The 15,417-nt window shown below is 21.9% G+C and overlaps 1 protein-coding gene across 1 annotated transcript in view; it reads right to left on the bottom strand.

Moving 5' to 3' along the window:
* Positions 1 to 15,417, bottom strand: part of so (SIX homeobox 1 protein sine oculis) — an 86,785-nt gene that overhangs the window by 38,802 nt on the left and 32,566 nt on the right. Inside the window, exons 3-6 of the mRNA XM_075311861.1 lie at positions 10,715 to 10,925; positions 10,421 to 10,548; positions 9,700 to 9,804; positions 6,063 to 6,118 (exon numbers count right to left, since the gene is read on the bottom strand). Of these exons, the coding sequence (XP_075167976.1) occupies positions 6,063 to 6,118; positions 9,700 to 9,804; positions 10,421 to 10,548; positions 10,715 to 10,925 (500 nt within the window). The remainder of the gene's footprint in view (positions 1 to 6,062; positions 6,119 to 9,699; positions 9,805 to 10,420; positions 10,549 to 10,714; positions 10,926 to 15,417) is intronic.

Raw genomic sequence — 15,417 nt, 5'->3', positions numbered from 1 at the left:
CATTAAAGTGTACACTGGTAGAAAAATCTTCGTTGTAGTAATGAAATATGTCATTAGCATTGAGTCAATGAATCAATTTCATAAATACAATGAATATTTTCATTGTTACGATTAAGTAACGAAACTGTTCATATTATTTATGTTTAATTTCATTGTTGTAATGAAAAATGTTCGTAATATCAATGGCTCAATTTTAATGAAATTTTCTTTGTATATAAAAGAATCCGATGATTTGGGTTATAAAACATCAGAACTTTGTTACCTCCAAGAGTTCTTGCTGGGTGTATATCCCCTTTTCAGGGGAATACAGATCCCACCGCATGGAAGAAAGGAAAATACAGAAAATTAGTGACGCTACATAACCTCTTTTGCCATTTGGCGATTACAATTCATAAAGTTTTTTCATATGGCCTTAAAAAAGGCCTGAATGTTTTGGGCCTGTTACATTAGCTCAGAATATGGTTGCATATATTCATCGAAAATTTTCAAATTATTGCTGATAAAACACCGTAAAGAATCAGCGATAAGGAATCCTCTTTTTTCATTTTTTTTTGGTTAAGTTGGGTAATGTCGCCAAAGTTTTTATTGTCTCCATGTATGGGTATTGATTGATTTTCTTATAAACGTGTCTCAATCACGGTTGCCACTCGAGCCAAAAATAATCTACCAAAATTTGGAGAAATTTTTACCAAAAACCTACCAAAAGAAAAAATCTTATTTTGTCCGTTTTGTTTCTATAGAAAATTTTGTTATAATTTTATTTCTATAGAAATTTTTGTAAAAATTTTATTTCTATAGAAAATTTTGTAAAAATTTTATTTCGATAGAAAATAATTTCTATAGAAAGTTTAGTCAAAATTTTATTTTTATAGAAGAATTTTGTCAAAAGTTTATTTCTATGAACATTTTATTAAAAATTTGTTTCTATAGAAAATTTTGTCAAAATTTTATTTCGATAGAAAATTTTGTAAAATTTTTATTTCTATAGAAAAATTTTGTCAAAAGTTTATTTCTATAGAACATTTTGTTAAAAGTTCATTTCTATAGAAAATTTTGTAAAAATTTTATTTCTATAGAAAATTTTGTCAAAATTTTGTTTCTATAGGAAATTTTGTCCAAATTTTATTTCTATAGAAAATTTTGTTTCTATAAAAAATGTTTGTCAAAATTTTGTTTCTATAGGTTAGGTTAGGTTAGGTGGCAGCCCGAAGTATCAGGCTCACTTAGACCATTGTGATACCACATTGGTGAACTTCTCTTTTATCACTGAGTACTGCCCGATTCGATGTTAAGCTCAATGACAAGGGACCTCCTTTTTATAGCCGAGTCCGAACGGCGTTCCACATTGTATTGAAACCACTTAGAGAAGCTATGAAACCCTCAGAAATGGCACCAGCATTACTGAGGGGGATAATCCACCGCTGAAAACTTTTTGGTGTTCGGTCGAAGCAGGAATCGAACCCACGACCTTGTGTATGCAAGGCGGGCATGCTAACCATTGCACCACGGTGGCTTTGTTTCTATAGAAAATTTAGTCAAAATTTCATTTCTTTAGAAAATTTTGTTAAAATTTTATTTTTTTAAAAATTTTATTTTTTATTTTTTCAAAATTTTTTTTAATTAACACCAAAATCAAACACAAAAATTAATAGCATCAATTAATTTTTTAATTGGCTCAATTAATGTTTTAATTGACTTCAGTGATTGATGGTTGGTTCATTTCTGAAACGTGGATCACATGACACAAGCAAGGATTAATGGTGAGGAAGGATTTGCTGTGTGTTTGTTGAGATTGACGGGTATTATCTGCTGCCAGACCATAAACGCTATTCATATTTTCAACCGCCAAACTTTTCTATAAAATAAAAAAAATTGTCTTTAGGAATAACATTTCGACAATATTTTTTTTAGAAATAACATTTTGATAAAATTTTCCCAATGAAATAAAGTTTTCACAAAATGTTCGAAAGTAGTAAAATTTTGACAAAATTTTCGGAAGAAATAAATTGTTGACAATTTTTTTTATAGAAAAAAACTTTGACAAAATTTTGTAAAGACATAAAAATTTAGACAAAATTTTCTATAGAAATAAAATTTCGACAAATTTTTCTATAAAAAAAAATTGATAAAATGGTCTATAGAAATAAAATTTTGATAAATTTTAATTTCTATAGAAATAAAACATAGACAAAATTTTCTATAAAAATAAAATTTTTAAAAAATTTTCTTTAGAAATAAAATTTTGACAAAATTTTCTTTAGAAATAAAATTTTGACAAAATTTTCTTTAGAAATAAAATTTTGACAAAATTTTCTTTAGAAATAAAATTTGGACAATTTTTTTATAGAAATAAAATTTTGACACAATATTCTAACGAAATAACGTTTTCACAAAATTTTTTGACAAATTTGTTTTTAGAGCTAAAATTTTGACAAAATTTTCTAAGGAAATAAAATTTTGTCAAAATTTGCTATAGAAATAAAAATTGAGACAAATTTTTCTATAAAAAAAAATCGGCAAAATGGTCTATAGAAATAAAATTTTAATTTCTATAGAAATAAAACATAGACAAAATTTTCTATAAAAATAAAATTTTTACAAAATTTTCTTCAGAAATAAAATTTTGACAAAATTTTATTTAGAAATAAAATTTTGACAATTTTGTTTTATTGAAATAAATGTTTGACACAATTTTCTAAAGAAATAACATTTTCACAAAATTTTCTAAAGAAATAAAATTTTGACAAATTTGTTTTTAGAACTAAAATTTTGTCAAAATTTTCTAAAAAAATGAAAAGTTTGACAAAATTTTCTATAGATATAAAATTTTGACAATTTTTTATAGAAATTAAATTTTAACAAAATTTTCTAAGGAAATAAAATTTTGTAAAAATTTGCTATAGAAATAAAAATTTAAACAAATTTTTCTATAAAAAAAATTGATAAATGGTCTATAGAAATAAAATTTTGATTAATTTTAATTTCTATAGAAATAAAACATAGACAAAATTTTCTATAAAAATAAAATGTTTACAAAATTTTCTTTAGAAATAAAATTTTCAGATTTTTTCTTTAGAAATAAAATTTTGACAATTTTTTTTTTATAGAAATAAATTTTTGACACAATTTTAACGTTTTCACAAAATTTTCTGAAGAAATAAAATTTTGACAAATTTGTCTTTAGAACTAAAATTTTGTCAATATTTTCTAAAGAAATAAAAATTTTGACAAAATTTTCTATAGAAATAAAAAATTAGACAAATTTTTCTATAAAAATGTTCTATAGAAATAAAATTTTGACAAAATTTAATTTTTATAAAAATAAAATTTTGACAAAATTTTTATAGACATAAAATTGCGACAAAATTTTCTTTAGAAATAAAATTTCAACAAAATATACTTTAGAAATAAAATTTTGACAACATTTACTTTAGTAATAAAATGTTGACAATTTTTTTTTTATAGAAATAAATAAATAAAATTTTGTCAAAATTTTCTATAGAAATAAAATTTTGACAATTTTTTATAGAAATTAAATTTTAACAAAATTTTCTATGGAAATAAAATTTTGTCAAAATTTGCTATAGAAATAAAAATTTAAACAAAGTTTTCTATAAAGACGTTCTATAGAAATAAAATTTTGACAACATTTAATTTTTATAAAAAATAAAATTTTGATAAAATTTTCTATAGAAATAAAATTTCGACAAAATTTTCTTTAGACATAAAATTTCGACAAAATATTCTTTAGAAATAAAATTTTGACAAAATTTTCTTTAAAAGTATACGAAAAAAATTTTGACAAAAGTTTCGAAAGAGATAAAATTTTGACAAAACTTTATAAAGAAATAAAATATTGACAATATTTTTTATAGACATAAAATTTGGAAAAAAATTTCTACAGAAAAAAATTTTAGACAAAATTTTCTATAGAAATAAAATTTTGACAATTTTTTATAGAAATAAAATTTTAACGAAATTTTCTAAAGAAATCAAATTTGGTCAAATTTTTCTATAAAAATGTTCTATAGAAATAAAATTTTGACCAAATTTGATTTTTATAAAAATAAAATTTTGACAAAATTTTCTATAGACAAAAAATTGCGACAAAATTTTCTTTAGAAATAAAATTTCAACAAAATATTCTTTGGAAATAAAATTTTTAAAAAATTTTCTTTAAAACTAAAATTTCGACAAAAGCTTTTATACGAAAAAAATTTTTGACAAAATTTTCCAAAGAAATAATATTTTGACAACATTTTCGAAAGAAATAAAATTTTGACAAAACTTTCTAAAGAAATAAAATATTGACAATATTGTTTTATAGAGATAAAATTTTGACAACATTTTCTAAGCGAATAAAAAATATTGACTATATTTTTTATAGGAATAAAATTTTGACAAAATTTTCTAAAGAAATAAAATTTTATAAAGTTTTTTTCTAAATAATATAATAAATTTCATTTCATTTTCATTTCATTTTTCAAATTCTTCTTTATTAATTTGATTTTTAAATACAATTCATTTAATGAGATTTTATCACAGTAGATATTACAACAAATGAGACTCTGGCCGGCAATATAAGCTATGTCATTTATGATACATATTATTAAAGGCAAAAACAGGTTAAAGACCTTTATATGAAATTAAACAAAAGTCAAATATTGTTGAAAATGAACATGCATGCAGAAGATTATCTAATACAATATATAATAATAATAATAAAAAATAAAAAAAATAAATAAAAATAAAAAATTTAGACAAATGTTTTTATAGAAAAATATTTTTAGAAATAAAATTTTGACAAAATTGAATTTTTATAAAAATACAATTTTGACAAATTTTTCAATAGAAACAAAATTTTGACAAAATTTTCTATAAATTCAATATTTTTAAAAGTTTTATTTTTCGTTTTAGATCCTACTTCAAAGTGCATTGAGAGTAAGTTCTCCCTTTTTGTAGACATACTAACCACAAAATTTTGATCAAAAACTTCAAAGTAGGATTTTTTTTATTTGGTAGATTTTTGGTAAAATTTTGGTAGATTACTTTTGGCACGAGTGGCAAGCGTGCATAAGATACAAATAAAATACGCCATCTGTTGGAAAAGTATTTGATTTATTTTTACTATAGATTATATTTATGTTTATATGAGTGAATTCAAACGTTTATGTTGAATTACCATGAAGTTCTGTCCATGATATTGTCCTGAAGAAAATTCGTTACAAATATATCCTTGTCCGATGAAAATTCAAGAGGATTTAAAAATATATATTTAATAGGCATATCAAGATATTATAAACAGAAAAAAAATATTTTTGTATTTTCAATACCATTCGCTTCTCTTTTTTATATGGAAAACAATCGATATTAGTCATCTCTGTTTTTTCTGTAATTATTTTGTTGTTTTTTAATAAATATGCACATGTACACTTGATATGTTTTCGGGGTTTTATAAGATTTTTTTCCATACAAAAACAAAAAAAAATATATACAGCAATTTCCATGCAAATATTTATTTTGGGTAATGCATTCAGTCAAGTCAGCCTATTCGCCAAATATTATTAAAATAATAATAAAAAAAACAACTAAAACAAGAAACAAAAACCTTGACATATATTTTTTGATCTCTCAAAAGCACGAATCGTGCAAGAGCATCACCAGAAAGCAAAAATACTTTGTAGTCTATGGTCTTTGAGCGAATGGTGCGTTCATAATGTAAAAAAAATCATTAATTTTCACCTTGTTTTAAGCAATTTATAAAATTTTTTGTTTCACAAAAAAATAATAAATGCTTGCATTTTATATACTAGAGCAATAAAATTTAATTTTAGAAATTTTATAGTTTTTAAAATGTAACACATTTGAGTAGATGTAGTTATGATATGTTTAGCTTACAAAACAATTTAAGGAAAATTTATAATCTGAGAGATAGAGGTTTTGTTCATAAAAGCTACAAAGTTGACAGAATATTCATTTTCAAAATTAAAATTCTTAATTAATTTAAAAAGTTCATTGTTTTGTTTTTTTGTTTCAATAAATTTTTTTTTATTTTTACTTACTCTTTATGTTCGGCAGCTCGATCACGCTGTCGTCGATTTTTAAACCAATTGGAAACCTAAAACAAAAAAAATAATAATAATAAAAATTATATAATTAGGTTAAAGTGGCATCCCGCTTAAGTTTCATGCTCTCTTAGACTATTCAGTCCATTGTGATAACATTATAAAATATATCATTATTATATTTTTATTTTTTATTATATTTTATATTTATATATTTTTATAAATATTTTCTTTTAGATTTTTGTTCTTCCCTTTTATTTTAAGGATATCATAAAAAAGTAATAATAAAAATTATATAACTTAAAATTATATTTTTATTTTTTATTATATTTTATAATTATATATTTATAAATATTTTCTCTTAGATAGGGCATGATTGCCTTCCGTTTTAATTTATTTTGTATAAAGGATGTTATTTAAAAAACAATCTTTCTAATTTTAAAATTCTCCCATAATCCATTAGCAATGATTAATGAGCCATTTTACATTAATTTCATAATTTTCATAGTTTAGCATACAATTTATCTTTCACATTTGAATTTCATCATAGACATTTCTTTCTTTTCTTGTTGTAAAATATAAGCTTTCCTTCCACTCTCTGTGTAATATTTCTTCGTATTACACATTTTGTCAAAATGATGTCAAATTTTTATTTATTTTCTATTTATAATTTTGAAGAAAACAATTTCCTTTGTTTTGACAATTCCTAATGAGCTCAGTAGTTTCAAAATTTGGACAGATAGAAGATAGCTGGCTATCTGCGAATTCACTACCATTCTCATCAACAAGTGATTTGGGAAATAAATGAGAAAAAATTTGTTGTCATTGTCTAATTTTCACTAAACAAAAGTAATTTGTCTTTGATGTAATAATTGTACTAAGAATATAAATATAAAATTCCATGGATATTGGAGTGCTAATTTTACAAACCAATTTAATTATTATGTATAAATCAGGATTGATGATAATTGAATTGAATTAAATTAAAGTAAATTAAATTAAATTAAATTAAATTAAATTAAATTAAATTAAATTAAATTAAATTAAATTAAATTAAATTAAATTAAATTAAATTAAATTAAATTAAATTAAATTAAATTAAATTAAATTAAATTAAATTAAATTAAATTAAATTAAATTAAATTAAATTAAATTAAATTAAATTAAATTAAATTAAATTAAATTAAATTAAATTAAATTAAATTAAATTAAATTAAATTAAATTAAATTAAATTAAATAAAGTTAAAATAAATTATATTATTAAATAGATTAATTTTCATTGGGTGAAAACTAACTTAAATTATAATATAATTTAAATTATTTGAACTTTAGAATAAAGTTAACTTATATAAATATATACTTATAAACTTACATAAATATATAATATATACATAAAAAAAAAAACAAATTAAATTTTAATGAAATTAAATAAAATTTTAAAATGAAATAAAATAAAACTAAATTTAATAAAGGTAATTTAAATTAAATATTTATTTAAATTTCATGTTAAGTTATGTCAAATTAAACTTTGATAATAAAATAAAACAAAATAAAATAAAATAAAATAAAGGTAATTGAACTCAAATAATATAAAGTTTAACTATAATTAAATAAAGCTTAACTATCAATGTCATGTAAATATTAGATATTTTAAAGAATATATTATTAGGTTCAATGGCGCCTATACAATTCAGTTTATGATATGTAACAAAAAAATTTGCTTAATGTTTTGTAGAAAAATAGATTGCAAATAAACAGAATTATAAAAAAAACCTATAATTAAATAAATAAAATTTAAATTAAATGAATTTTAATTGAATGACAATTAACTAAATTTATAAAATAATTTAAATTACTCCAGAATAAAGTAATATTAAATTAATTTATTAAAATTTTTATTTCATTTAAATTTAAATTTAAAGAAAATTAAAGTAAATTAAACAAAAGTAATTAAAGTTAATTAAACGAAAGTAATAAAATAAAATAAATAAAATTAAATAAAAAAAAAAATAAATTAAATAAAAGTAAATAAAGGTTATTTAAATTCAATAAAATAAAGATAAACTAAAATAAAAAATAAAATTAAAATAAAATAAATTAATTGTATCTTAATGAAATGAAAATAATTTAATTTATAATATAATTTAGATATTTATTGTTTATACTATTATCTAACATAATTTTAAGTTAAATAAATAAATACATTTAGAATAAAGCTAAATTACTTACAGTTATCATGAAGAAAATTTTAAATCATATTTTTTCATGTTAAGTTATGTTAAATTTAAATTAAATTAATCTTTGAATAAAAATAGATAAAATAAATTAAAATAAAATAAAGATAAAATTAATTCAAATAAAATAAAGTTAATCTAGAATTTGATTTATTTTGTTTCTTATTCGATCGTTTTCATTTAAATAAAATTCTTTATTTTGCCAAGCTTGATATCTAGAATTTTAGTTAATCTAAAATTAAATAAATTACATTTAAATTAAATGAATTTTAATTGAATGACAATAAAAAAAATTAAAATAAATTAAACAAAGGTAATTCAAATTAATATAAAATAAACTAAAATTAAAAAAAAATAAATAAATTGAATAACAATTATTATATTTTATAATATAATTTAAATTATTTTAACTTCAGAATAAAGTTATATTAAATTAATTTATTAAATTTAAATTAAATCAAACTTTTAATGGAAATTTAATAAAAGTGATTTAAATTAATAAATAAAAATAAAATAAAAGAAAAGAAAATAAAATAAAAAAATAATTTTAATGAAATGGCAATTACGAGTAACTTAGTTAAGTAAAACCTTATAACTTTGAATAAAAAATAGATAAAATAAATTAAAATTAAATAAAGGTAAAATGAATTCAAGTAAAATAAAGTTAATCTAAAATTAAATAAATTACATTTAAATTAAATGAATTTTAATTGAATAACAATTAATAAAATTTATAATTTAATTTAAATTATTTTAACTTCAGAATAAACTTATATTAAATTAATTTATTAAATTTAAATTAAATCAAACTTTTGGAAATTTAATGAAGGTGATTTAAATAAAATAAAATAAAATAAAATAAAAATTACAAAATAATTTTAATGAAATGGCAATTACGAGTAACTTAATTAAGTAAAACCGTATAACTTTGAATAAAAAATAGATAAAATAAATTAAAATAAAATAAAGGTAAAATGAATTCAAAAAATAAATAAAGTTAATCTAAAATTAAATAAATTACGTATAATATAATTTAAATTATTTTAACATCAGAATAAAGTTATATTAAATTAATTTATTAAATTTAAATTAAATCAAACTTAATAAAAATATAATAAAGGTGATTTAAATTAATAAATAAAAATAAAATAAAGAAATAAAAAAAACACATTAAAAAAAAATAATTTTAATGAAATGGCAATTACGAGTAACTTAATTTATAATATAATATTATATAATTTGTATATATTCGTATTAAAAGCATTATTTATTTTTAAAAACTTTAATAAACATTGAAGCATTTGCTGCAAAAACTCTCGGCTTATTTTATTTTAAATGGCTCTAGTACAATATAATTTAATTTATTATAGATATAATTTATTATTTAATATGCTATTACCTGCGTCGTTGTCAGTCCTGTAGCCTCTGCCAATTCACGTTTTTCTCTCGGTGATGGATATGGATTATGCGTATACCAATCTCGTAACACTGAACGCGATTTTTCCTAGAATTATAATAAAAAAAAAATAAAAACAAGATAACATAATAACTCCGAATTAAAATGTGATTACAAGAGCATGTCAATATTGAAATAATTTTCCCACAACCGCATCCATTGTTTTTAATCAAATGAAACCTTATTACAGTCGAAACGGTCATAGGTGATGTGATTGAATCTATGCCATGAATCATAATAAAGACGAGAAAACAACCCCTTTAAAGAGGGTAGATTAAAAACCATAACAACTTGAGTAAAATTTACTAAACGCAACATACTCTCAGAGCTAACTTTGATTTCATCAAAGGAAACGAAACTGTTGCAAGTAAAGTTGTGAAGTTCGTTACACATACAAAGGGAGAAGTAAATTCACTAGACTTGCAGGACATTACTATGATTTCCTTAACTGACAAGGTAAAAACCAAACAGAAATATCCCATGAAATTATGTTGTAGCAAATACGAGTACGAGTATGTTAAGGATGAATGATTTAACAGAAATTCCAGGAACCCTGGAATCCTTCCATGTGGCAATCAACCATAAATGTGAGGGGGAAGGGAGGGGGAGTAATACCAAACAACAAACAACAAAAATTCACAAAAGTGAAGTATAATAAACTTACCTTAAAACAATAACTTGTTTCTTCACCATCCCAAATTGTGCGAGGTAGTGGAAATTTACGACGAACACGATATTTACCCACAGCACCTAATGGTCTTCCACGCAGTTTTTCGGCTTCCACATAATGAGCTGTGAATACACATAGTCAAAAGATATAGTCCATATAATGGAATACCCGAAAAATAAATATAAATGTTAAATACTTCGATATTTTTTCCCATAATTGTTTTTAATTTAAATTTATTCAAGTGAAAAATTTATGATTGTTCTTTTTCTTGGTTTTACTCTTACTCACCTTTTAGCCAGAGATTTTGTAATTTTGAATGATTGTGAGGTGAGAATTGATGATGTTCTAGCAATCGATACAATTCTTTATATTGACCGCGATGGAATGCAACGACGGCCTTGGCTTTTAGCACAGATTCGTTTAATTGCAATTTATCACATTGTGGCAATGACCATAGGAAACGGCCCAGTCTTTCAATATTACCAGCTTGCTGTAACACCTACAAGAGATCAATAAGAAAAGAGGAGTAGAGAAATTAGTTTTGCGGCAGGAACTAATGATGCGTTATTAAATAAAATTTTTACAAACATTTTTATAGAAATACAATTTTGACGAAATTTTCTATAGAAATAAAATTTTGACGAAATTTTCTATAGGAATAAAATTTTGCCAAAATTTTCCATAAACATTAAATTTTGACAAAATTTTCTACAGAAATACAATTTTGGCAAAAGTTTCTATAGAAATAAAACTTGAAAAATATTTTCTATAGAAATAAAATTTTGACAATATTTTTTATAAAAATAAAATTAGCAATAAAATTTTGCCAAAAATTTTCTATAGAAATAAAATTGTGACCAAATTTTCTATAGAAATAAAATGTTGACCACATAAAATTTTATGAAATAAATTTTTGACAAAATATTCTATAAAAATAAAATTTTGACAACATTTTCTATAGAAATAAGATTTTCCATATTTATAAAATTTTGACACAATTTTCTACAAAAAATTTAATTTTGACAAAAATTTCTACAGAAATATAATTTTGGCATTAAATTTTCTATAGAAATAAAATTTTGACAAAATTTTCTATAGAAATAAAATTTTGACAAAATTTTCTATAGAAATGAAATTTTGACAAAATTTTCTATAGAAATGAACATTTTGACAAAATTTTCTATAGAAATAACATTTTGAAAAAATTTTGTATAGAAATAAAATGTTGACAAAATTTTCTACAGAAATAAAATTTGGACAACATTTTCTATAGAAATAAGATTTTCCATATTTATAAAATTTTGACACAATTTTCTACAAAAAATTTAATTTTGACAAAATTTTCTACAGAAATACAATTTTGGCAAAAGTTTCTATAGAAATAAAATTTGGAAAATATTTTCTATAGAAATAAAATGTTGATAATATTTTTTATTAAAATAAAATTAGCAATAAAATTTTGCCAAAAATTTTCTATAGAAATAAAATTGTGACCAAATTTTCTATAGAAATAAAATGCTGACCACATAAAATTTTATGAAATAAAATTTTGACAAAATATTCTATAAAAATAAAATTTTGACAACATTTTATATATAAATAAGATTTTCCATATTTATAAAATTTTGACAAAATTTTCTACAAAAAATTTAATTTTGCCAAAAATTTCTACAGAAATACAATTTTGGCAAACTTTTCTATAGAAATAAAATTTTGACAAAATTTTCTATAGAAATAAAATTTTGACAAAATTTTCTATAGAAATAAAATTTTGACAAAAGTTTCTATAGCAATAAAATTTTGACAAAATGTTCTATAGAAATAAAATTGCTATAGAAAACATTTTTTGACCGCATTAAATAAAATTTTGAAAATATTTCTATAGAAATAACATTTTGACAAAATTTTCTATAGAAATAAAATGTCGATAAAATTTTCTATAGAAATAAAATTTTGAAAAAATTTTCTATAGAATTAAAATGTTGGCCAAGTTCTCTATAGAAAACAATTTTTGACAAAATTTTCTATAGAAATAAAATTTTGAAAAAAAATTCTATAGAAATAAAATTTTGCAAAAATTTTCTGTAGAAATAAAATTTTGACAAAATTTTCTATAGAAATAAAATCTTGAACAAATTTTTTTAAAGAGAAACATTTTTTTGACAAAGTTTTCAATAAAAATAAAATTTTGACAATAATTTTCCACAGAAATAAAAAAATTTTGAAAACAATTTCTATAGAAATAAAATTTTGCAAAAAGTTTTTATAGAAATAAAATTTTAACCAAATTTTCTATAACAACAAAATTTTGACCAAATTTTCTATAGAAATAAAATGTTGACCAAATTTTCTATAGAAATAAAATTTTTACAAAATTTTCTATAGAAATAGAATTTTGGAAAATATTCTATAGAAATAAAATTTTAACAAAATTTTCTATAGTAATAAAATTTCGACAAAATTTTCTATAGAAATAAAATTTCGACAAAATTTTCTATTTTAATAAAATTTCAATAAAATTTTGACAAAATTTTCTATGGCAACACAATTTTGAAAAAATGTTTGCAAAATTTTTTTTTTATAGAAATACAATTTTGACAAAATTTTCTATTGAAATAAATTTTTAACAAAAAATAAAATTTTGACAAAATTGTTTATAAAAATAAAGTTTCTACCAAATGTTCTATAGAAATAAAATGTTGGCAAAATTTTCTATTGAAATAAAATTTTAACAAAATTTTCCATAAAAATAAAATTTTGACAAAATTTTCTATAGAAGTAAAATTTCGACAAAATTGTCTATAGAAATAAAATTTTGTTAAAATTTTTTATAGAAATAAAATTTATTTTCTATGGCAACACAATTTTGAAAAAATGTTCTATAGAAATAAAATTTTGCAAAAATTTTTTTTTATAGAAATGCAATTTTGACAAAATTTTCTTTTGAAATAAATTTTTAACAAAATTTCTATAGAAATACAATTTTTACCAAATTTTCTATAGAAATAAAATTTTTACCAAATTTTCTATAGAAATAAATTTTTACCAAATTTTCTATAGAAATACAATTTTGACAAAATTTTTTTAGAAAAATTAAATTTTGACAAAATTGTCTACAAAATTTTCTACAAAAATAAATTTTTGACAAAATCTATCTATCTATATATATAAAATTCAAATTATGTTTGTTTATTTGTTTGTTTGTTTATTTGTATGTTCCGGGTTGGCGCGAAAACGGTTGAACCGATTTATTTGAAACTTTCAGAGATCGTGGGGGGCACTCATGTGCTGAAAATAGGGTACCTCATTTTTTGACATATGGTCGCGGAGAGGAACCTCCCCTTTGTTCGACTTTTTGAAAATTAGACCAAAGTTGACCGATTTGCTTGAAATTTTCGTTGAAGATTGGGGTTGGCATCTAGACAAAGATCCGCTACTTTTTATTTCGATATTTTGGCGGCGGAGGGGGCCTCCCCTTTGTTCGACTTTTTTAAAGTACAGTGAAAAAACTAAAATTCTCTAAATTATCTGAGATTTACAGAAAACATGTGGTGAGGTTATGGAATTAATATGGGGTACCTGATGATTTCATATGTGGATGGGGAGGGGGACCTCCCCCTTGCCCTACTTTTTGAAACTTGGAACAAAATTATGCGATTTGCTTGAAATTTTCATTGAATGTTGGGGTTGTCATCTAGACAAAAATCCGCTACATTATTTTTCGGTATTTGGTCGGGGAGGGGGACCTCCCCTTTGCCGATTTTTTTTTTTGAAAGTACAAACAAAACTAAACTCCCCCGACTGAAATTTTACGGAAAAACGGGTTATGAAATTTATATCACTTTCCTGATTTTTTAATAAAAATAAAAGGGCATAGGGAGACATCCGCTTCTCTTAAGTACATATAGAGAAACAATTAAACTTTACCGAGTTACTTCAGGACTGGGGAGGTTACGATATTAATAGTTGATACCTGATTTTGTGATATTTGGACGGAAGAGAGGCCGCCCCTTTAGGCTTATAATTTGTTTGACATTTTCTGGGACGTTTACAAAAGATACGCTACATCACTTTTCGATATTTGGTCGGGGAGGAGGTCCTCCTCTAAAACTGCAAAAAAAATTAAGTTTTCTTGAAATTTACAAAAGCAGTGGGGGAAGGTTATGAACGAAGAGGCAACCTTCCTTGTCCCACACTTGAAGGAAAGTTTTAAGAATTTTCAGGGAAGGTTAGGTGCTATTCACTACGGTGTTTGTCGATATTGTATCGGGGAAAGTGACGTCCCTTTAAACAATAGAGCAAAATTTAAACATCGCCGATCTACTTGAAATTTACAGGGAACGTGGGAGGAGGTGATTAAATTTATACATGATTTTTAAATTGATATATGATTTTTCGATATCTGGTTGGGGAAGGGGAAAATTGAAATAAACTTTGTCGATTTACTTCGTGATAGTCCGATATCAGGTCGGAGTGGTGCGAAGGTGGGGAGAGGGTGCCCTTTTGTCCGTTTTTTTTTTTCTTAAATTGAAAGTAGAGGGTTGTCCATAAATGGGAACTCGGTACATAATTTTATGATTTTTGTACAGGCCTCTGCCAGACTTCTTTTTAGTAAAGAACTTAAATTTACATGAAATTGGTAGCCAACGTAGAGGGTACATCATTTTCCAACATTTTAGCAAATGTTAATGTGGTAAAATTTTTTACTACGTTTGCTTTTTCCGATTTATTGGATAATATAGTGCTTAATTTTCAGATTTGTTGAGGAAAAGGATACCTTTCCTTGACAAATCACACTTAAAATTCACAAGAAATATAGAAGATTGTCCAACTACTTGAATACAGAACATTATTAAAAAAATTTGGAGGAAAGGGTACACCCTCTCCCGCCGTATTTGTACCTATAAACGAAAAATCAAGTAGTCCGATTTGTTTAAAAGAATTCAAATCTTTTCGAATTTGTTTTCAGCACGAAGGATATAGTTGACTAA

Source organism: Haematobia irritans, chromosome 5 (genome assembly GCF_050003625.1).
Source record: "Haematobia irritans isolate KBUSLIRL chromosome 5, ASM5000362v1, whole genome shotgun sequence".
Lineage (NCBI taxonomy): Eukaryota > Metazoa > Arthropoda > Insecta > Diptera > Muscidae > Haematobia > Haematobia irritans.
This window is presented reverse-complemented; position numbering and strand designations above follow the sequence as displayed.